Source organism: Salmo salar, chromosome 07 (genome assembly GCF_965601325.2).
Source record: "Salmo salar chromosome 07, fSalSal1, whole genome shotgun sequence".
NCBI lineage: Eukaryota > Metazoa > Chordata > Actinopteri > Salmoniformes > Salmonidae > Salmo > Salmo salar.
The window spans coordinates 46,947,078-46,970,000 of NC_138297.1; the positions used below are offsets into that span (position 1 = coordinate 46,947,078).

Below are 22,923 nucleotides of genomic sequence, written 5' to 3' on the forward strand. Positions count from 1 at the left end.
CTCTAGTCAGTATATTTACGGAGGAAGTACAGGAAAAAGCTCTGTATGATGCTACAGTTTTCCTAAGGACCATAAGAAAATCAGGTAACACTTTACATTGAGGTATATTTTACCTCAGTGTTTCCCAACCCTTGTCCTCCAGTACCCCCAATAGTACACATGCTTATTGTAACCCTGGACAAGCACACCTGATTCAACTTGTCAACTAATCATCAAGCCCTTAATGAGCTGAACGAGGTGTGTTTATCCAGGGCTACAACAAAACTGTGTACTGTTGGGGTTACTGGAGGACCAGGGTTGGGAAACACTGTTTTAACTGAGTGATTTCACCAACCATCTGTAGTAGCCCATTATCACCAGCAAGTGGTACTGTTGTACAGATATACAAAATGCTAAAACACTAATATAATAATACATGACATTTAGCAGGCACTTTTATCCAATGTGACTTACAGTCATGTGTGCTTACATTACACGTATGGGCGGTCCTGGGAATTGAACCCACTACTCTGGCATTACAAGTGCCATGCTCTACCAACTGAGCTACAGAGGACCACCTTTGGTTACAACTAAATATACTAAATTGCTTTGGGCATCATTTTTTGAACGCAAACAAAAATACACCCACGCAAACACACACTTTAAATTAAGACACAAGACAACACATTTTTGGCTTTCAATGGAAAGTTAGCAGTTAAACGTTTTATTATGCCTGCACATCCGTACCAAACAGAAGGTTAGTATATCAAACAATTAAGAGTTTTTTCTGTTCATTTTCATACATATAAAATCACTATAAAATGTCACTCTATGATACTGTTCCACTGTAACATCTCTCTGTGGACTTCTCAATTAAACATTCACACGATAAACCGATTGCTATGCCGTGCTCTCTTCCTCAGTACAAAATTCTTGGCCAACCACATCTCTGTGTCCATGGTTACTCCCGAAATGACACAGGAAGGCCCAGTAGGAGGGAGAATAGTTTCTAAGATCGACTGAAACCTTCTCCTTTGAAACAATATAAGACCATTTTCTGTCAAAGAAAATAAAAGGACTGAATAAATAAAGGTAAATAACTCTGTCTGTCTGTCTGTCTGTCTGTCTGTCTGTCTGTCTGTCTGTCTGTCTGTCTGTCTGTCTGTCTGTCTGTCTGTCTGTCTGTCTGTCTGTCTGTCTGTCTGTCTGTCTGTCTGTCTGTCTGTCTGTGACCCAGGCAGTGACATCACAGCCATCTTCTCTCATGTAAGGCAGCCATTTTGACCAGGCCAGTACAGGCAGTGTAGGACACCTTTGGAGGACAAGCTAAAAGGCACATGGTGGTGACTGCATACTGTGTTTGTGCTCTGAAAATACTAACATAGGCCGATACAGACAGAAAACATGATTTTACTTTTGACTTCCCTTTGTACATTCTCTCTCAATGAAAGTAAACAGCAACAGGGTGCCTAGTTGGTGGGTGGTGCGTAGAAAATAGGGGCGGGGCGCATACATAGGAGAATTGGCACCTCAGATCTTTGTGATGTCACCTGGATAAGTTATCAGAGTAATTTGGCACAATGCATGATGGGTCAATTAATTCCCCCCCTGGACAGACGGAAAAAGTCTTTGCATCTTTAGTGTGTCTGTGGGGGTGTTGGACTAGTCCATTCTGGGATACAGCAGGGGGTTGTACAAGGGATGGATGAGTCCATTTTAGGGGACGGTGACATGGAAGGGGCTGCCGGGGACATTTTCATCCCCCCATTTGACGATGAGGATGTAGTTGCCCTGTTCTTTGACGGTGTAGGTGACGTTGTACATCCTGTTGCCCAGGTGTTTAACGTAGACCTCTTCACACGGGGTCTTGGGGCCGTGTACCCCCACCATCAACATGTTAGTTCCTATAGGGGATGAAATACGGCAATATTAAGTATTTGTGTGAGTGTATGTGTATGTGCGCAAAAACATTATATGTGGGTGCATTTGTACACGTGTGTATCTGCGTGTGTGTCTGCACGTGTGCGCACCTGTGTGTATGACCATCGTCTCTCACCTGCTTTGCTGCAGTCCACTGTGAAGGTGTTCTTCTGCCCTACAAAGGCCTTTGATAGGCCGGCGCCCCGGGAGACCACCTTACTGGCATCCGAAGAGAACTTAGGGCCATAGGCCACGCCCATCGACGACGATGACGTCTTGGTTACTGTCTCCACAAGAACGGACGAGGTTTCATGTAGACTGTGACCACCAGAGAGACGAGCACCTAGAGAGAGAGAGAGTGAGAGGAAGAGAGAGCGAGAGAGAGAGAAAGAGAGAGAGAGAGAGAGATAGAAGAGGGAGAGAGAGAGTGGGGTTGCGTAAGATCTATAATCACATCTGGCGTGTTGCATAATCTCTCCTCATATAAAATATAAACACACACAGCTTAGGAGCCCTGTGGAAAAATACATAATGTCTAATATAATAGGAGGGTGTAGAGGCTAGGGACTCTTCCAACTCATTACACCAAGCCTCCACAAGGTCTGAGGAGTCTTTAGTAGACCAGTACACACACACACACACACACACACACACACACACACACACACACACACACACACACACTTGCCATCTCTCCATCAACACATTCTAGACTCAACACTCAAACGTTAGTGTCTGGGTAGCGTTGCTCTATAGAGGACTTACCTGTGACTTTAGCCTTGAAGGGGCTGCCTACGATGTGGGATGGTCCTCCGTATTTGATGGTGATGAGATAGCTTCCGGGGGCCATGGGTGTGTAGGTGACCTTGTAACCCTCGGGACAATCTTGACAGTCCATCTTGACCTTGGACGGCCCATCGATGGTCACTGACAGAGCACCCGACCCCGCATTACACGTGTTCACTACAAAATCTGACGCCGCGCCTACAGGAGGGGAAAGAGATGGACAGGGAAAACATCCAATCAGAGGTGAGTTAGAAGAGACATGTGAGCCAATTTATACATTTTGTGTATTTTTCCTTACAGTAGTCTATAGGCCTTCTTTGGGTATTTGAAATGACCAAATTACTGAACTGTGTTAAAATTCTAATAAACACATACTGTATTTGTCTACCTTATTGTATGTGTTTGTGTGTGTAGGACACAATGTTCCTCGTACCTGTGGTTCCTCCTTCCAGCCCAGGTCCGAAGGCAGACACCATTCCCGGGTCTCCGACCTGTCCAATCTCTCCCACGCGGATCTTAAAGGGACTTCCGGGAATGTGGCTCCCATTGAAACGCACTTCGATGGAGTGGACTCCGTTCTCCCTCGGGATAAACCGGATGGCGTGCTGGTCTGCAGGGGATTGGCCGACATGTTTCAATATTCACAATTTACTTACGGAACCTTTCATTTAGCAAGACATGCAATTGAGATGAACTTCTTTATAATGTAGGATGAGCACCTGGTGCTTTGGTTGTACAAGCCCTCTACTGTAAAACACTACGACTGCATACACTGCTGGTTCTTGACTTGATGTATTTTCTTAATTATCAAAGGAACTGAATCAATCTGGTGGAAAATGCAGTATCTTGGATATTTTCTGTACTGTATAGTTGTGAGTTGTTGTATTGTCAGTTTGTTCAGTGCTATGTCTTACCGCTGTCCAGCTCAGTAACGTAACACTCCTCAACAGCTCCGGATGGGGTGTGAACCTTAGCATCTACCAACCCCCTCGCCCCGTTCAACTGCACCGCGAACGACGCCTCCTGGCCCACCTTCAACCCCATCTCCTTCAATCGCAAAAGTTAAGGTCAATGATCTAATAAGCCCCATGTGGTCAGACTGATGACAGGGTGTGGGGTAACACATTTCCTCTAAAGCAGAAGCAGCTAATAATAATAATTATCCAACCATCTCACCCCCCAACTTAAACACACACACACACACACAGCCTGCATATATATTTTAGAGTGGCCTGCCAAATCTATCCACTAATAAAACTATTCATAGCTAATCTAAATTCAGTTACAACTCAAATATAGATGACGTTCCACCTCTGGTTTAAATCTAAGAAGAGGTTATGACAGGTGTGTCTATTCATATAGCAGAGAACTCTGCCCTCTGTATAATACCATTCCAGTCCTCGCTAATAATGACAGACATCAGAATATGGTCTGAATTTGCCAAGAAACTGAATATCTTGTACAACGCTGTGTACTACTCACAGAACAGAACAGCACAAACTGGCACTAACCAGAATAGAAAGAGGAGTGGGAGGCCCCGGTGCACAACTGAGCAAGAGGACAAGTACATTAGAGTGTCTAGTTAGAGAAACAGACGCCTCAAAAGTCCTCCACTAGCAGCTACATTAAATAGTACCCGCAAAACACCAGTCTCAACGTCAACAGTGAAGAGGCGACTCCGGGATGCTGGCCTTCTAGGCAGAGTTGCAAAGAAAAAGCCATATCTCAGACCGGCCAATAAAAAGAAAAGATTAAGCTGGGCAAAAGAACACAGACGCTGGACAGAGGAACTCGGCCTAGAAGGCCAGCATCCCGGAGTCGCCTCTTCACTGTAGACGTTGAGACTGGTGTTTTGCGGGTACTATTTAATGAAGCTGCCAGTTGAGGACTTGTGAGGCGTCTGTTTCTCAAACTAGACATTCTAATGTACTTGTCCTCTTGCACAGTTGTGCACCGGGGCCTCCCACTCCTCTTTATATTCTGCTTAGAGACAGTTTGTGCTGTTCTGTGAAGGGAGTAGTACACAGCGTTGTACAAGATCTTCAGTTTCTTGGCATTTAATCGCATAGAATAGCCTTCATTTCTCAGAACAAGAATAGACTGACAAGTTTCAGAAGAAAGGTATTTGTTTCTGGCCATTTTGAGCCTGTAATGAAATCCACAAATGCTGATGCTCCAAATAGTCATCTAGACTAAAGAAGGCCAGTTTTATTGCTTCTTTAATCAGTACAACAGTTTTCAGCTGCGCTAACATAATTGCAAAAGGGTTTTCTAATGATCAATTAGCCTTTTAAAATGATAAACTGATAGCTAATGATAGCTAACACAACGTGCCATTGGAACACAGGAGTGATGGTTGCTGATAATGGGCCTCTCTACGCCTATGTAGATATTCCATTAAAAATCAGCCTTTTCCAGCTACAATAGTCATTTACAACATTAACAATGTCTACACTGTATTTCTGATCAACTTGATGTTATTTTAATGCAAGGACATTTCTTAAGTTACCCCAAACTTTTGAAAGGTAGTGTATATGTGTGTGTCTCTGTGTGTGTGTCTCTGTGTGTGTGTGTGTGTGTGTGTGTGTGTGTGTGTATATATGTGTGTGTGTGTGTGTGTGTGTGTGTGTGTGGGTGTATATATATATGTGTGTGTGTGTGTGTGTGTGTGTGTGTGTGTGTGTGTGTGTGTGTGAGTGAGTGAGTGAGCGTGTGTGTGTGTGTGTGTGTGTGTGTGTGTGTGTGTGTGTGTGTGTGTGTGTGTGTGTGTGTGTGTGTGTGTGTGTGTGTTCTAACCTGTAGGCTGGTGACTGTAAGGCGGCGTGAGTTATCAGACAGAGTGGCGATGGGGACTATGAAGGGACTGTCTGGGATGTGCTCATCATTAAACTTAATGGACACCTCATAGTCACCTGGGGAGAGAGAGAGAGATAGAAGGCACATAGTCAACCTTGTGATTTTAGGTATAGAATATGTCCAGTATGTTGTTCTGTACGTTAGATGAATTTAGTGTATATAATATGTTGATCTGACCTGGTTCCTGCACCACATAGGCCACGCCGCAGGATCCATCCTTCCTGTCTTCAAAGCTGATCTCTGCCTTACTGGGCCCCTCTACAGCGATGGACAGACCTCCTGCACCAGCCTCTCTGGTCCAGATACTAAACTCAGCTACAGAGGAACACAGACAGTCAGTTATACAGTATATAGAAAAGGGAAAGAAGCATGGAAGTTAGGAACCAATATACATAGGCAGTTAGGAAAGCAAAGGCAAGCTTTTTCAAACAGAAATTTGCATCCTGCAGCACAAACTCCAAAAAGTTATGGGACGCTGTAAAGTCCATGGAGAATAAGAGCACCTCCTTCCAGCTGCCCACTGCACTGAGGCTGGGAAACACTGTCAACACCGATAAATCCACGATAATTGAGAATTTCAATAAACATTTTTCTACAGATGGCCATGCTTTTCCACCTGGCCACCCCTACCCTGGTCAACAGCCCTGCACCCCCCACAGCAACTTGCCCAAGCCTCCCCCATTTCTCCTTCACCCAAATCCAGATAGCTGATGTTCTGAAAGAGCTGCAAAATCTGGAACCCTACAAATAAGCAGGGCTAGACAATCTGGACCCTCTGATCAGCCGAAATTGTTGCAACTCCTATTACTAGCCTGTTCAACCTCTCTTTCGTATCATCTGAGATCCCTAAAGATTGGAAAGATGCCGTGGTCATCCCCCTCTTCAAAGGGGGAGACACTCTAGACCCAAACTGCTACAGACCTATATCTATCCTACCCTGCCTTTCTAAGGTCTTCAAAAGCCAAGTTAACAAACAGATCACTGACCATTTCGAATCCCACCGTACCTTCTCCGCTATAGAATCTGGTTTCCGAGCTGGTCATGGGTGCACCTCAGCCACGCTCAAGGTCCTAAACGATATCATAACCTCCATCGATAAGAGACAATACTGTGCAGCTGTATTCATAGACCTGGCCAAGGCTTTCGACTCTGTCAATCATCACATTCATATTGCCAGACTCAACAGCCTTGGTCTCTCAAATGACTGCCTCGCCTGGTTCACCAACTACTTCTCAGACAGAGTTCAGTGTGTCAAATCGGAGGGCCTGTTGTCCGGACCTCTGGCAGTCTCTATGGGCGTGCCACAGGGTTCAATTCTCAGGCCAACTTTTTTCTCTGTATACATCAATGATGTCGCTCTTGTTGCTGGTGATTCTCTGATCCACCTCTACGCAGACGATACCATTCTGTATACTTCTGGCCCTTCTTTGGACACTGTGTTAACTAACCTCCAGACGAGCTTCAATGCCATAGAACTCTCCTTCCGTGGCCTCCAACTGCTCTTAAATGCAAGTAAAACTAAATGCATGCTCTTCAACCGATCGCTGCCTGCACCTGCCCGCCCATCCAGCATCATTACTCTGGACGGTTCTGAGAATATGTGGACATCTACAAATACCTACGTGTCTGGTTAGACTGTAAACTCTCCTTCCAGACTCACATTAAGCATCTCCAATCCAAAATTAAATCTAGAATCGGCTTCCTATTTCACAACAAAGTATCCTTCACTCATGCTTCATATTCATCGCCAAACCCACTGGCTCCAGGTCATCTATAAGTCTTTGCTAGGTAAAGCCACGCCTTATCTCAGCTCACTGGTCACCATAGCAGCACCCACCCGAAGCACGCGCTCCAGCAGGTATATTTCACTGGTAACCCCCAAAGCCAATTCCTCCTTCGGCCGCCTTTCCTTCCAGCTCTCTGCTGCCAATGACTGGAACGAATTGCAAAAATCACTGAAGCTGGAGACTCATATCTCCCTCACTGAACTTTAAGCACCAGCTGTCAGAGCAGCTCACAGATCACTGCACCTGTATATAGCCCATCTTGTAAATAGCCCATCCAACTACCTCATCCCCATGCTGTTAATTTTTTTTCTCCTTTGCACCCAAGTATCTCTACTTGCACATTCATCTTCTGCACATCTATCACTCCAGTGTTTAATTGCTAAATTGTAATTATTTCGCCACTATGGCGTATTTATTGCCTTACCTCCCTTATCTTACCTCATTTGCACACACTGTATATAGACTTTTTTCTATTGTGTTATTGACTGTATGTTTGTTTATTCCATGTGTAACTCCATGTTGTTGTTTGTGTCGCCCTGCTTTGCTTTATCTTGGCCAGGTCGCAGTTGTAAATGAGAACTTGTTCTCAACTAGCCTACCTGGTTAAATAAAGGTGAAATAAAAAATAAATAAAAAAATATGGATAGTTTCCTTATCTTGATCAAAAGCCCAACATAGCCCTACATTTAGTGACTGACTGAAAAGGCAAGGCTCTCCTATTCAGAAGCTTCATACCAAGCCTATCACTTTCTAAGAGAGCTCTACTGCCCCCCTCAGCCAACCTACCTGCCATTCCTGCCACTCCTCTATCCAGCCCCGTGCCCCCAGCCCGGACCTTGTGTGCTCCTCCCTCTCCCAGGGGCCCCACGGTGAACTGGAAGGGGCTCCCGGGGACGTGCTGGCCCCGGTACTTGACGTTGACTGTGTGGGGCCCCATCTCCTGGGGGATGAAGCGGACGCTGTAGGTGCTGTCCTCGCCGTCGATGATCTCTGCGTCCTCCGTCTTACCCCCCGGACTGGTCACCTGGGCCGTCATCTCCTGGATCCCCTGGTCACCTGGATTGGGAGGAGGGAAAGAAAAAAAAAGAGGGAAAGAGAGTAGGAGGAAAAATAAATATATGGGAGAGGGATGAAGAAAGAGAGAGGAGGAGGAGAGAAGGACACAAGGAGAAGCGCTTCAGACAAACTTCAAAATACTGTTCACTCTTCAAACACTCAGGTTGTCAGTAGGGGCAGTGGAGAATCAGAGAGACTGTATGAGGTTAGTCAGACTGAGATGTGGATTCAGCGTTGTGTGGATCAGTCTCTGGCTCTGTGTGATGTCAGAGTAAAATGGCTGGGTCACAGAGGTGACAGCCATGAACTGCTCAGATTTTCCAGCTCTGCTCTCTCCTTTAAACGCCCTCCTATAAATTCCAATCTGGGACAATGGGAGAAACATGGAGCGACTCCCCAACTCAACACACACGAAGGCACACACATGAATTAATATCCAGACATGTTAACACCAGATCTATAAAATTGACTATTTACATATTTCATTGCATCATGCAATTATTTATATTTTATATTCAACTTAATCAAGCAGTAGTATGACATACATTTGTATTCTAGATGTATTTATTATTCTGGATTAAAACAAAAAAGCCAAATTGGACACTCAACACAAAGCACACACATTCCAAATCAATTAATCGGCATTAGACAGGCCTCACACACCCTCTTGTGTCACACACACACCCTCTTGAGGCTGTCTGGTAGTGGCTGGTATCCCACTGAAGCCTGTGAGACTCTGACTCCCCAGGAACTCTCCAAACACGTCCCTGAAGGGGTCTCCCCCGACCTGGGTACTCTCCTCCACGCGCACCTCCCGCTTGGTCTCCCCCGCCTGTGTCTTACTAATCTCTGTGCGCTCCGTGCGCGTGTACGTGTGACTGCTGCGCGTGAAAGTGCGCGTATGCCGTTCCTGGGCCGACACCATCTGAAACCAATTACCTACAGAGGGTGGAAGGGTGGAAGGGTGGAAGGAGGGAGGGAGGGAAGGAGGAAGAAAGAGCAAGAGATGAAAATAGAACTATGCAGTAGGAAGACCAAGCAAGGCGTCACAACAGTGTGTAATAAAGGCATGTGAAAGCATGTGACTGTGCAAGGAGAGGAAGACAAGAGAAAAGGAGGGATGGTATATAGAAAGGAGGAGAGCCAGTGGGCTTTTTGGAATCCCAATCCTTGACCACACACAGACCATAACGGTTCTCACCTGGTATTTTGAGGTTGAGGTCACAGGTGCTGCCCACAGTAGCAATGGATGGAGCATGTCTCTTCCTAGTGATGCTCTCCTTCACCCTGCCCTCACCACACACCTTCACCGTGAAAGGACTTCCTGTTGGATAGACCAATCACAGCCTGTCAGTCTGTTTAGTCTGTTTAGATAGGAGCTGAATTGTATACAGGCATGTTGTAAGACACCCGAGGCCACCTGAGGCCGCCTGAACTAACCTGGGACGTGCTGGTCGGCGAACTTGATGTTGATGATGTAATTTCCTGGTTCAGTAGGACAGTAGGTCACCTTACAGGTACCATCCTCCACATCCTCACAGTTAATATCCACCTTACTGGGACCCTCGATAGACAGACCCAGACCACCATAACCTGATAGAGAGAAAGGGAGAGAAGAGGGAGGGAGGGAAAGAGAGAGACATGAGAAGAGTAGAGAGAAGATGTCACAGTAGAAGATGAGTGTTGGTTACACCAGCCATATCCACATTGTAATGGGAAATTGTAATTTATGCAGCCATTTTGAGTATTTTTAACAGTAAAATATGTGAAACATTTTACTGCAGCATACTGTAAATGATGGTCCATTGTGGGAACATTTTGTAGGCAGGGAAATTATTGCTGTACCATAACTTGTTTTTACGGTAACTTACTGGCAGCCTGTTACCTGTAATTTACTGTAAAAAAAAGGTACAGTATATTATTGTAATTCCAAAGAAACTTTTGATGAACAGTACATTATTGTAAAGAAAGCACTTACCGCAAAAACAAGTTAAGTGTATTGTAATTCTATCCCACAGAATACAGTATCGTACTGGATTTTTGGAGCGCCAAAAAGCTTTTGACCACTAGTGGGTGCACAGTATTGTTGATTCTGGCTCATTAACATATTTGAGGCGTGCCTTGTTATAGGCTATATTTGTTGCACCCGTTAGTGAAAATGCTGTACTAATTTAACTTGCATGTGGTATTAGTACCCCATCAATTTAAAAGGTATAGGGCACAGATTGGAAAGGCAGTAAGTCTTCAACCTTAAATGGTTGAGCATTTTGCTGTGTCCTTTAGGTCTGTTTTGCCCTGTGGTCACTGCCAGTTTGGAAGTTTTTGTTAAGGCCTCTAGAAATGCAAGTGATATAAAACACCAAATATTAATTGATATGCTGTAAAGAAAAACACATTACCTACGTAGCAGCCAATCTCCTTACACCAATCACATGTAATTACAGTAAAATACTGTCAAATACAAACCCTAATCCCTTCAATGAATTTCATCCATCCATCCATCCATTTATTCATTACGATTACAGTAGCATTTACTTTTTTACAGTATAATACAGTCAATTCTACGGTATTGTACTGTGTGTCATTACACAGTACTTGCTTTGATACAGTATTTAGATAACAGTAGGTGTACTGCAATATGAAATACAATAACTTACTTGCCAATGAGCTGCCTGCAAGTTACTGACAAATTCACGGCAACCCTTTTACAGTGCATACACAGCAAAAACTATTAACTTAAAACTTCTGAACGTCTAAAGTTGAATATTATCTTAACCCTCTACTATGTTCAATAGTAACTTGTCACAATGAATACCAATGAAAACACCCTCACCTGCGTTCCTGGTGTCAACTATGAACTCAGCCACCTCAAAGATGTGTCCCTCCACCAGTCCCTGGCCAAACACCTTGACCTTGCTGGCGTCCCCGATCTCTGACTGGCCCACCATGATCTTGAAGGGGCTGTTGGTCACGTGCGTCCCGTTCTTCTTCACACTCACAACATGTTCCCCCACCTCCTTAGGAGTGAATGAGATACCTAGAGAGGAGGACGGATAGAGGAGAACGCAATCAGGTACATGGAATGACTATATCTGTGCCTCTTTATGGTTCAAACATACAAAAATTTACCCTTGCTGCTATCTTACCAGGTCTCTTTCGACACAAAAAAAAAGAGGTTTACACAACTAACAGTTGTGTTACTGACTAAATAATAGATTCATAAACTTTGGGAGCCGGGCCTGGTGAGTGGCTCACCGATGTGTCGATTGGGCAATCTCTTGAGGAGGCAGGGTTCCTCGTTGCCCGACGGTGCTCTGATGCTCGCTGTCAGGCTGCTCAGGTCTGTCTCTGAGATCTTCAGTGACACGTCTGTTGCCGTGCCGACGTTGAGCTGGGATGTCCTCATAGTGTCATCTCCTACAGGGGAGAGAAGGACAGAAGAGAACAAGAATGAAGGCGAGAAAATGAAAAGCAAATAATGCATTTAATGAATGCTACCTTTGGCTTGCTCTAGCCTTGTTGCATATTACAATCTCTCACACACACACACACACACACACACACACACACACACACACACACACACACACACACACACACACACACACACACACACACACACACACACACACACACACACACACACACACACACACACACACACACACACACACACACACACAGTCATTACCTGTGATCTTGGCAGTGAAGGGGCTGCCGGCGATGTGTTTATTGTCAAACTTGACGATGATGTTGTAGTCTCCTGGTACAGTGGGAAGGTAGGACACAGTACAGGTTCCATCCTTATTATCCTTACAGTTGATCTCTGCCTTAGAGGGACCCTCCACCGCCAGGGACAGACCACCTAGACATGAGAGGAGAGAGAGAGAAAGACAGGAAGAGCAGAAGTGAGGAGAGATGGGGGAATATCGGGGGAGACAGAAGGGGTGAGAGAGGGATGGAGGAAAAACAGACAGGGGAAAGGGATTGAAGACTTTGAGAATTGTTGAATACCATTTTTAATACCATGATAGAATTTGACCATAGCACAGTAGTGTATGGTATAATTTGGTTTAGTTCCTTACCTTCCCCTGCATCCTTGGTGACAATGGTGAAGGTGGCAGGTTTGTTGACCATGCCGTGACTCAGACCAGGACCATAGGCTGTCACATGACCACTGTTAATGGCATCTACATAGAACTGGAGGGGACTTCCTGTGATGGAACAGCAAGAAACGACCAATTATAGATCTACTTTCTGTATTGAATTTGTGTGTGTGTGTGTGTGTTTGTTTATGAGTGTGTGTGTTCCTCTATGCAATATGTACCTGGGATGTGGTTTCCATCATATTTGATGTCCATCTCGTGCAGGCCTTTCTCTGTAGGGGCGTACTTCACTGTGACTGTCCCATCTTTGTTGTCTGTGATGTTAGGACGGGCTGTCTTACCTGAGGGCATACGCACCTCACCTGGAAACACACACACACACACACACACGTACATAGGTAAATTATTATCATTCATATCACAGGAAACACCACACACACACACACACACGTACATAGGTAAATTATTATCATTCATATCACAGGAAACACCACACACACACACACACACAATTGTCAGACATTAGTTAAATCTCACCTGTGATCTCTCCCTTCTGAACGGTGAATGGAATGACCAGGTTGAAGGGGCGGAGCATAGGCTCCATGATATCCCCGGGGGTGACGGGCTCCTCTGTGGCCTATGAAAGGGAAATGATTAAATTAACATTGGCATTCTGGTCTATATCTCTGCTCAGGGACAGTACGAGGGGATGGAGGTGAAAGCACAGCCCAGACACAGGCCCTGACTCTGGGCAGACAGGACAGGCGAGAGTCCAGGCTTTGAAGGCCTGAGCGATATGAAGATAAGCTGAAATAAAAACAGTCAAAGCGATGCGAAAGCGTCTCATGCACACACAACAGACACATAGATGCTCAATGGCTATCGCCATAAAGGAGACAAGCAAAACAGAAATGGAGTGGACATACAATGATTCTTTGCGAGCAGCATCAGAGGACAAGCAACACAGAGGTTTTTGAGATGTGCATGGAAAGTAAAGTAGGAATCATGGCGTTGGGATATGAAGGAGGTGGGTAAGCTGAAGGAGAGGGTGGAGGTGGGGTGGAGGTAAGTGCTGGCAGGGTGGGGTGGGGTGAGGGGGGGTTGGGGTAGGTTTATACCCAGTGAGGGGGGTAGGCCTGGTAGGCCTGGTAGGGCTGTTGTAACTGGAGCTTGTCACACGGTTCCTCTATTATAGGGACGGTATCACTGGCCTGGTGGGGAGGGTAAGTCACACGTTTAGGAAGACTTCATAGAAATCAACGAATTACTCATCATATTTCTATGGGTAGCTTACAAATCACCATGCGTACACGGTTATAGTAATCCTCCAAGGATTATCGTAGGCTCATGTAAGTGGCACACCATGCGCAACTCCTAAGTTATCATAGAACTATGTAATACATTTAAGCAATAAGGCCCGAGGAGGTGTGGTATGTGGCCAATATACCACGGCTAAGGGATATTCTTATGCACGACGCAACACGTAGTGCCTGGACACGTAGAGCCTGGACACGTAGAGCCTGGACACGTAGTGCCTGGACACGTAGTGCCTGGACACGTAGTGCCTGGACACGTAGTGCCTGGACACGTAGAGCCTGGACACGTAGAGCCTGGACACGTAGTGCCTGGACACGTAGTGCCTGGACACGTAGAGCCTGGACACGTAGAGCCTGGACACGTAGAGCCTGGACACGTAGTGCCTGGACACGTAGTGCCTGGACACGTAGTGCCTGGACACGTAGTGCCTGGACACGTAGTGCCTGGACACGTAGTGCCTGGACACGTAGTGCCTGGACACAGCCCTTAACCGTGGTATATTGGCCATATATCACAAACCCCAGAGGAGCCTTATTGCTATTAGAAACTGGTTACCAACGTAAGTAGAGCAGTAAAACAAAAAACTAAAAAGCCTGTGGTATACGGTATGATATACCATGGCTTTCAGCCAATCAGAATTCAGGGCTCAAACCACACAATATGTAATTACTGTTATATGGTATGAGTCAAACCTACTGTATGGGAACCAGCCTAGAGAGCACACAACATCGTGTCACATCATAATGGTACAGAAGACATTCAATGACTGAAACACATTTATGGCAACACTTTGACAAACAAACACCACTTTCCCAACAAATTCAGGTAAGGACTACAGTACCCATGATTCACCGTATCAGAAAGTACTCACCACCACGTGGAAGGGGCTGTTTGGAATGTGTTCTCCTCCAAAGCGGATGGTGATGACGTATTTCCCGGGTTCCGGAGCCGTGTAGTAGATGTCAAAAGTTCCGTCGGAATTCTCCACCACGTCCACGTCTAGCTCCGCCCCATCTGGCGTCGACACCTTACAGGTCACCTTTCCCTTCCCAGCAGCTTTTGCGTCCACGGTGATGACGGTCTCCTCGCCGATCTGGATGGTGGGTCCGAGGCCTGAACCTGTCGAGAATGATTGACATGTAAGGAGACCATACACAACCACTGAAACTATCCCGTCATCACTAACATCAAGTCAATATAATCACATGCTGTACATATACTGATATGCATGCTAGTTTTCAGAAGAATTAGCATGTTTAGGAATGCTCACCCAATCCATGTCCTCCAATGGAAACTGTAAATAGAAAATAAAACCATCATTTATGGTGCCTCATGGGTAAAACCCACTCAAGCTACTTCATCAGAGCAAAGACTATCCAGGCCTTCCTCCATAGAGATATGCAGTATAGATAAAGATATACATTCACATATAGTCCTCTCACTGACCTGTGACCAGACACTTGCTGGCGTCTCCAGTGGGCAGGGCATGGATACGATAGGGTGAGTAGGGAATCTCGTCTCCTCCATACTTGATGGTGATGGTGTAGCGCCCTGCCATGTCTGGTACATAGGACACTGTGTACGTCCCATCTCTGTTGTCACGGATGTTGGCCTTTTTCGGCTTGCCTTCTGGGTCCTACAGGTATAGGGATATGGTATGAGTGTGTGCGTGTGCGTGTGCGTGTGTGCCCTCATGTAAACTGTACATTTTCTATGTATGTCATCTTTTCAACATGATGCTACATATATCTGTGCACAATGCAACAATGGGAATGATTATCTTTGTTTCTGTTTAGGGAAGCGCCATTTTCTACAGTTAGTGGGATAAAGAAAACCACATTAACCAATTAGCCAAACCCAATGGAGGTCAGTCCACACAGACTGGGGAGGAGAGACATTGAGGGGATGGAGAATGTCTTTCATGTGTACTACTGCTTAGGAGAAACGTTCACTTTCGAACATCCAACATCCAAGACATCCCTGTTCCTCCCTGGTCCTCCTCCAGGTTCTTGATGTGTACTGTCCCAGCTCATCACAGCACCACAATTGTTTCAGTGAAGTTTCAGCCAGGGAGTCAAGTTAATCCTTTGTTTTAACTTTGTTTTACACATTGTTTTAACTTTGGTCTACAATCCCTTTTTTTATCTGGTTTACAATCCCTTCCGTCCTCTCTCACAATAAGAAGAGAGGAGAGTGAAAGGAGGCATAGAGATTACAAAATAATCCTCCCAGGGTCCTCAGCAAGTACAAAAGAAGACAAGGGACAAAGGAACGAGGGGACTAGGGAAGAAGGGGACGAAAATGGAACAAGAGGGAGAGGGGAGACGGCAGACAGCGTGAGGGGTGAAAGAGAAGAGGCCAGAAAAAGGAAGAGCAGGCCTTACGGAGCCTTTCTTAAGAATACTGAAGGGAATGGTCCCCTTGACTATATGCTTCTCCCATACTCTCCTGCCCCAGTCCTCCACAAACACTGAGGCCTCGCGCCTGGACCCATCCGGACCCTGCAGACAAGTCAACAGGCAGACACATCACAGCCACAACTCAACCACATCCCAGATCAGGGAGGAGCAGAGAGAAAGGAATGGGTGGAGGGGTGGAGGGGTGGACTTGACATGTTTTAAAAAAAAATTAAACACACAATAAGAAAATAAGGTAGAAATGTCCAAATTGGTAATAAGTATGAATCATAACAGCAAGATTGAAGAGATGTTTATCATCTTAAGACTAAAGAAAAAGAAGTGGAGGTTTTAAATAGGGAGGACAATGGTTGAGCTCACAGTCTATGAGAGTTTCCTGTCTAGAAAAAGGAAGTGACAGAGGAAGAGGTGACTCACCAGTATCTGCACAGTGAGCAGGCCTTCGCCAGCATCGCGGGCATCGATGGTGAACTCCACGGGCAGGCTGGCAGGCACACCCTGGGCATTCAAACCTGGCCCACTGGCACGCACCTTACTGGCATCATGAGCAGGCAATGTCTTGATCTTATATGGACTGCAGAGAGAAAAAAAAACATACTTTGAAAGAAAGGAGTGTCACGACTGAACTATTTATGAAAGATCAAGCAAGACATAAGATTTCAATCTCTCAAGGATTTAAATGTTTCAGTTCAACTGAATTTCCACTTCAAGAAAGGAAAAGAGGATCAAGAGAGAATGACAGAGGGATGAAAACATTGCGTAGTCAGTACAAAGATTTTATGAAAACATCAAAGATGTTTCTCTGTGATCACAGTTTGGTTCCTACTCCTGCTGTCCTGACCTGCGGGGGACCTCCTGGTCAGCGTACTTCACACACACGGTGTACGGGCCGTCCTTGGCCGGGGTGTAGGTCGCTGTGTGTGTTCCGTCTCCATTATCTGTGATGTTCACTGGCTCGGCCACTCCTGAGGCAGGAAGTAATTAAATATTGATCACAGTCTCAAACCTTAAAACTTCACAGCCAACAAAAGCTATTTGGTGTGTGCGGAGGGAGAGGGGTGTCTGTGTGTGTGTCTCTCTCTTTCTCTCTCCTCTTACCAGTAGGTCCGTACAGCACCACTCCCAGAGGGGCGAGGCCAGCCTTGCTGGTGTCCACAGTGAAGGTCTGAGGAACATGGGCTCTGACTCCACTACCCAGCCCTGGGCCTGAACACCTCACCTTACTTGGGTCCACCAGCTCTCTCACTGGCACACGGAAAGGACTCCCTGCAACACACACACACACAGACAGGATGGAATTGCACACGTGTAGGTATACAGGTCAAGTGTACATTGATGAGTATTCATTTGTTTATGTACCTCTTTGAAAGCCCTGACAAAGCAAAACATTCTCATTACATACTTGCAGTGTGTTAAACAGGCCCTGACAAGATATTCGAGTGACCGCTCTAACAATGGAAATACATGTCCTCAAAGATGGAAAGTAGGCAAGGGAAGATGAGATCAGATGGGACCATTCTAGCCAATGAGAGGGCAGATCTGCATGTTTACAACAGGCCATAGAAATTTTAAGAAAATCATAGTTCCAATAATTGCTTCTAATAAAACAGATGTATGTCCTTGAACCGACTATTTTAAATTGCACACAGAAGAAGTTATAAGGGTAATTTAGTTGCTAAAGGCAGCCTCCAGTAGCCCGGCCGGCCTTCAACTTGAGTTACTCAATGAGGGGGGAGCACTGAGTTAGCATGCAACGTCACTGTCACAACTTCCGCCGGAGTCGGTCCCTCTCCTTGTTCGAGCGGTGTTCGGCGGTCGACGTCACCGGCCTTCCAGCCATCACCGATCCACTTTTCATTTTCCATTTGTTTTGTCTTTGGTTTTTACACACCTGGTTTCAATTCCCCCATTTACATGTTCATTATTTAAACCTCTGGTTTCCCCCATGTTTGTGTGCGTGTTTGTTTTATTGTAAGGCTGTATCTGACGGCTGGTATATTGTTACCGGGTTTTGTTATTACGCCCGTTTATTTTGTGGTACCGGTATTTTTCCAGCACCATAGTATTGTGTTTATACTGGTGTTTTCTTGAATTAAATACCTTGTCCACGCATCTCAGCTCTCTTGCGCCTGACTCCTTTCACCAGTTACCCACAGCCTTGACAGTCACTTCCTTGAGTAGCTCAAACTGCTCATGTTATGTCTCCATGAGACGTAATTTTAACGGACTTAATTTGGCTTCCAAGCACTATTGAGTCTTCACATAGGAATGAATGGTGTCACGTGATCAATGTTTTTGTCCATTCATATATACAGTCATTGGGAAGCTCTCAATGGCAATGTCCATGCTAAAACGGGTTATATGAGTCCTCTATCTCTATGACATGCATAACTCCGATAAACATTTTTTTTCAGAGTTGCCAAAATGCCACGTGCGTCCACTTATATCAATGCATTCGTGACAAGCTAGCCATTACGAAACTTCTATTCAATCAAATAACCCTAACCTAGCAAATTAGCGATTAAACTCTCTCATTGACCTCCATACAAAAATTCCTCACTTCGTTGGCTTATTTTCATGGACAGATTTTGGGCAGAGTAAACATCTCGCTTCACTTCATCCTCTCTGACCAAGCAAAACATTCTCATTCCATACTTATAGCATGTGGTATATACAGGTCTAGTGTACATCGATACACATACCTTTTTGAAAGCCAAGACCAATCAAAACATCTTCCATAACACTAACAACACTCTTTATCAACCAATCAAGAATAGTTTAAATTCTTTCCAACAGGAAGTGAACGGGCTCTCAGAAGAAGTGACATCATAAAGTACCTGGGATGGGCAAGCCTCCGAAGGTAATGTTGACGTCATAGTCTCCCGGGGTGAAGGGGATGTACTCTACACTGCAGCTGCCATCTTTATTGTCCTTACAGGACATCTTAGCCTCTGATGGACCCTCGATGGCCAGGCCCAGACCCCCTGTACCAGCACCCCTGGGAGGGAGGGAGGGGGACAGAAAGAGAGAGGGATGGTGAAGAGGGAGGAGAGAAGAATGTTTTACCTAAATGCTGAATTGAAACAAACCAGTATCTCATAACTGAGAAAAACAATTGCCACACCATTTAACCTTTCTCACCCTACTTACACCCCATTTCAGCCATGTAATTTTCACTCCAGTTTGTGCCCAGTGTGTACCCCCTGAACAGAGTGACAAAGGGATGCAGTGGTGCTCTCTGATGGAAGCCTTATGTTCCACATGGTAAGGATGATGATTATATAAGTAAGTTAGTGTGTGTACCTGGTTTCCACGGTGAAGCGGTTGGGTTTGTTGACCAGGCCCTCCTCCAGACCAGGACCGTAGGCTCTGACACGGCTGGGGTCACAACCCTCCATTACCGGAACACGGAACGGACTGTTAGGCACCGCCACATCATCATACAGCACCTCAATCAGATGCATCCCTGAACACACACACACACACACACACACACACACACACACACACACACACAGGGAGAGAACACACACAGTAAGACAGTACACACACACACACACACACAAAAGCACATTTGACTACTTTCTTTTGAAAGCAGTGTGACCTCCAAAAAAAACAATCTCAACTACGAATCACTGTGGCCATCGCTAGAGGAATACTGATTAGATTACTAAGCTGCTACAAAAACTGTGTGTGTGTGTGACCTTCATTATGAAAAGTCTATGTCAAAGAGGCTGCCACAAGGTTGTGTATTTCTGTCCCCCAATCCAGCGGGCTGAGGCCTGGACGTAACAGACATCCCCTATTAGTGGGAAACCATCTGCCTTCCCTCTATAGTCAGTCACCGGCTACTAATACCTCTCTCCCCCTCCCCCTCCCCCTCTCCCTCGCTCTCCTCCCTCTCTCTCTCTCCCCTCTCTCTCTCTCCCCTCTCTACCTTATCCTCCCTCTTTCTGTTCTGTGTGTCTCTCTGATCTTCGCTCTCCCTTTTCCAAGTAATCTCAAAGTGTGTGCTCTCTTTCCCCGTTGTGTCCTCAACAACCTGGGCCTATATATACACACACATCAACCCCCTCCCACTTCTCAATAACTCACAACTTTTCACAAATGATATCACAGTACGAGTGCTGATCTACGATCAGATCCCCTCCAAACTGATCCTATAGCAGTGCTCCTACTCATAGCCACTCGGTGAATATGGGCCAAGGGGCCTACACTGGGAGAAATCACACTGCTTCCTGGCAGGCTAGAGTATGTTAAAGTCATGAAGGGCAGAACAGCTGAGCTCGGCTCTTTTCCCCATGGCTAAAGGGGAGGGAAAACAGTTAGTTTTATGAAAGCCACAAGGTTTATTTTTGGGGAATTACGACGTGCTGGAAAAACATTCATAAAACAAGGTGAGCACCAAGGCTACCCAGACTCCCTCACTTCAGGCCTCAGAGGGGCTATAAGTCAATCAGATATGTGTACTGAGGCGGCTCAGGGCTCATTCGGGTACAATAACATCCAAGGCAATCTAATGACTTTCCTATGAGTTTTGATGTTATGTATGGTAGATAATACATTGTGCCTGATATTCTGCTCCATCATAATGTCCTCTAGATAGAATGTACCTCACACTATTGGTGCAGTTGCATGACTCAGCCTTACCATCCTCATAGGCAGTGTATTCCACTCTGTAGGTGCCTTCTCCCTTGTCAGTGATGTAGGCGTCTGTGTTGGCGCCTGAAGGGTTGACGATGCGGGCCTTGACATGGCTGCCCCCGGTCTTGCTCTTGGCACGGGCATCCACGATGAAATGGGTGGTCACCTCCCTCAGGACCCCTGTGGACAACACAGATGCAGTAGGTATGTGGAGCTTGGTTGATTTGTCTGTCTCTCACAGGTGATGTGTCTGTCTGTCTGTCTGTCTTGTCTGTTTGTCTGTCTGTCTGTCTGTCTGTCTGTCTGTCTGTCTGTCTGTCTGTCTGTCTGTCTGTCTGTCTGTCTGTCTGTCTGTCTGTCTGTCTGTCTGCCTGCCTGCCTGCCTGCCTGCCTGCCTGCCTGCCTGCCTGTCTGTCTGTCTGTCTGTCTGTACTTCTGTCTTTGTCCCTTGTTCTCTGATCCACAGGAGGTTGGTGGCACCTTCATTGGGGAGGACGGGCTTGTGATAATGACTGGAGCGGAATCAGTGGAATGGTATCATATACATCAAACACATGGTTTCCAGGTGGTTGATGCCATTCCATTTGCGCCATTCTGGCCATTATTATGAGCCGTCCTCCCCTCAGCAGCCTCCTGCACTCTGATCGCAATTTTTTTCTCTCTATGTGATAGACACACATTTCTCTTTCTCCCCCTTTCTATCTCTAACTTTTCCCTAGGGATCTAAGGTGAGACTAATTCGACAGCAGGTCTGTCTGAGTTAACATAAACCTCCATTGACAGCCGCACGTCTGCGTCTGCAGTACCGATTCCACTGGCTTTAAAAGCCCAGCCAATCACTGCCAATCAGGAACACATCCAGCCAATCACAAAGCAATTACAACCCCTCACTGTCAGACATGGCCAATCAGGATCGTCCAAGTCTAATCAAAGCCAGACAGGGCTGTGCAGGCCAGTAATGTCAGTCAAGCTGTGGTCAGGTTGCTACGGCTAATTGTCAGTTTATTTTCCTTCCTCTACAGACAGAAAGAGGTAAGGGAGGGAGAATAGGATTGGGAGAGAAAGGACAGAGAGAGAGAAAGAAGGAAAGAGAGAAAGAGAGAGATAAATGATCAAATACACAGACCACAAATTTAGCACTGCCACACTCTATTAAGCAGGTTTTGAGTGTAGGCTATTCCCCTGACATCTGGAACCAAGGACTGAAAATGGAGACAAATTTGATCAATTACTGTGGCACTTTGTGTCAACAGAAACCTGCCAAAAATACTCTGCGTCATCATGAACAGCATACTACTACACAATGAGCAAAAATCGAATTTCATTCTTACCAAATTATCGAACTTCAGACAACATGTATACCCTACACACCCTAATTGATAAACTTGTGAATCAAAACAAAACATTTCTCCTGCTTTGTGGATTTCCAAAAAGCCTTTGATTCAATTTGGCATGAAGGCATATTTCTCAAATGAATTGAAAGTGGTGTGGCTAGAAAAACATACTGTATGTCGTCATCAAATCAATGTGCAGAAATAACAAATGTGCAGTCAAAATTGGAAATAAACAGACATTTATTTTCCCAAGGACTCAGAGTGAGACAGGGGAACAACCGGAGCTGAAGTCTATTTAATATATACATTACTGAATAGGCAAAAACACTAGAACAATAAACAGCCCCAGGTCTCACTCAGAAATAAAATACCTCCTGTATACAGATGACATGGTGCTGCTGTCTCCCCACAAAAGAAGGGTTACAGCAGCAACTAGATCATCTGCAACAGTTATGTCAGACCTGGGCCCTGACAGTCAATCTTAAAAAGACAAACATGTTATACGTTCCAGAAAAGATCCAGATGTCAGGGAAACCGATATCCATTTTTACTGGGCTCCACTGATGTAGAACACAAACACCTACACATCATCTGGGACCAGAAATCTGCTCCACAGGAAACTTCAACCTGGCTGTGAATGAACTTAAAGACAAAGCAAGGTGGGCTTTCTATGCAGTTCAAATATCTCTCAAATTAGACATACCAATTAGGATCTGGCTCA

General features: G+C 45.5%; 1 protein-coding gene across 11 annotated transcripts in view; it reads right to left on the reverse strand.

The window, feature by feature from the left end:
• Positions 1-666: 666 nt before the first annotated feature.
• Positions 667-22,923, reverse strand: part of flncb (filamin C, gamma b (actin binding protein 280)) — an 87,077-nt gene continuing 64,820 nt past the window's right edge. For 2 of the 11 annotated variants that reach the window (XM_082977695.1, XM_082977691.1), the window contains 27 exons: positions 20,875-21,048; positions 19,528-19,690; positions 19,062-19,222; positions 17,323-17,490; positions 17,066-17,189; positions 16,642-16,798; positions 15,254-15,443; positions 15,078-15,101; positions 14,679-14,926; positions 13,609-13,701; positions 13,028-13,127; positions 12,712-12,852; positions 12,470-12,598; positions 12,076-12,249; positions 11,640-11,801; positions 11,218-11,421; positions 9,825-9,977; positions 9,586-9,708; positions 9,069-9,323; positions 8,115-8,384; positions 5,719-5,856; positions 5,482-5,597; positions 3,600-3,732; positions 3,119-3,295; positions 2,665-2,883; positions 2,036-2,242; positions 667-1,883 (listed from right to left, as the gene is read on the reverse strand). In XM_082977695.1, the coding sequence (XP_082833821.1) occupies positions 1,696-1,883; positions 2,036-2,242; positions 2,665-2,883; positions 3,119-3,295; positions 3,600-3,732; positions 5,482-5,597; positions 5,719-5,856; positions 8,115-8,384; positions 9,069-9,323; positions 9,586-9,708; positions 9,825-9,977; positions 11,218-11,421; positions 11,640-11,801; positions 12,076-12,249; positions 12,470-12,598; positions 12,712-12,852; positions 13,028-13,127; positions 13,609-13,701; positions 14,679-14,926; positions 15,078-15,101; positions 15,254-15,443; positions 16,642-16,798; positions 17,066-17,189; positions 17,323-17,490; positions 19,062-19,222; positions 19,528-19,690; positions 20,875-21,048 (4,391 nt within the window). In that variant the 3' untranslated portion in view covers positions 667-1,695. Of the gene's footprint in view, positions 1,884-2,035; positions 2,243-2,664; positions 2,884-3,118; positions 3,296-3,599; positions 3,733-5,481; positions 5,598-5,718; positions 5,857-8,114; positions 8,385-9,047; positions 9,324-9,585; positions 9,709-9,824; positions 9,978-11,217; positions 11,422-11,639; positions 11,802-12,075; positions 12,250-12,469; positions 12,599-12,711; positions 12,853-13,027; positions 13,128-13,608; positions 13,702-14,678; positions 14,927-15,077; positions 15,102-15,253; positions 15,444-16,641; positions 16,799-17,065; positions 17,190-17,322; positions 17,491-19,061; positions 19,223-19,527; positions 19,691-20,874; positions 21,049-22,923 lie in introns of all 11 variants that reach the window. The other 9 variants (XM_082977694.1, XM_082977689.1, XM_082977693.1 and 6 more) reach the window with 7 other exon arrangements.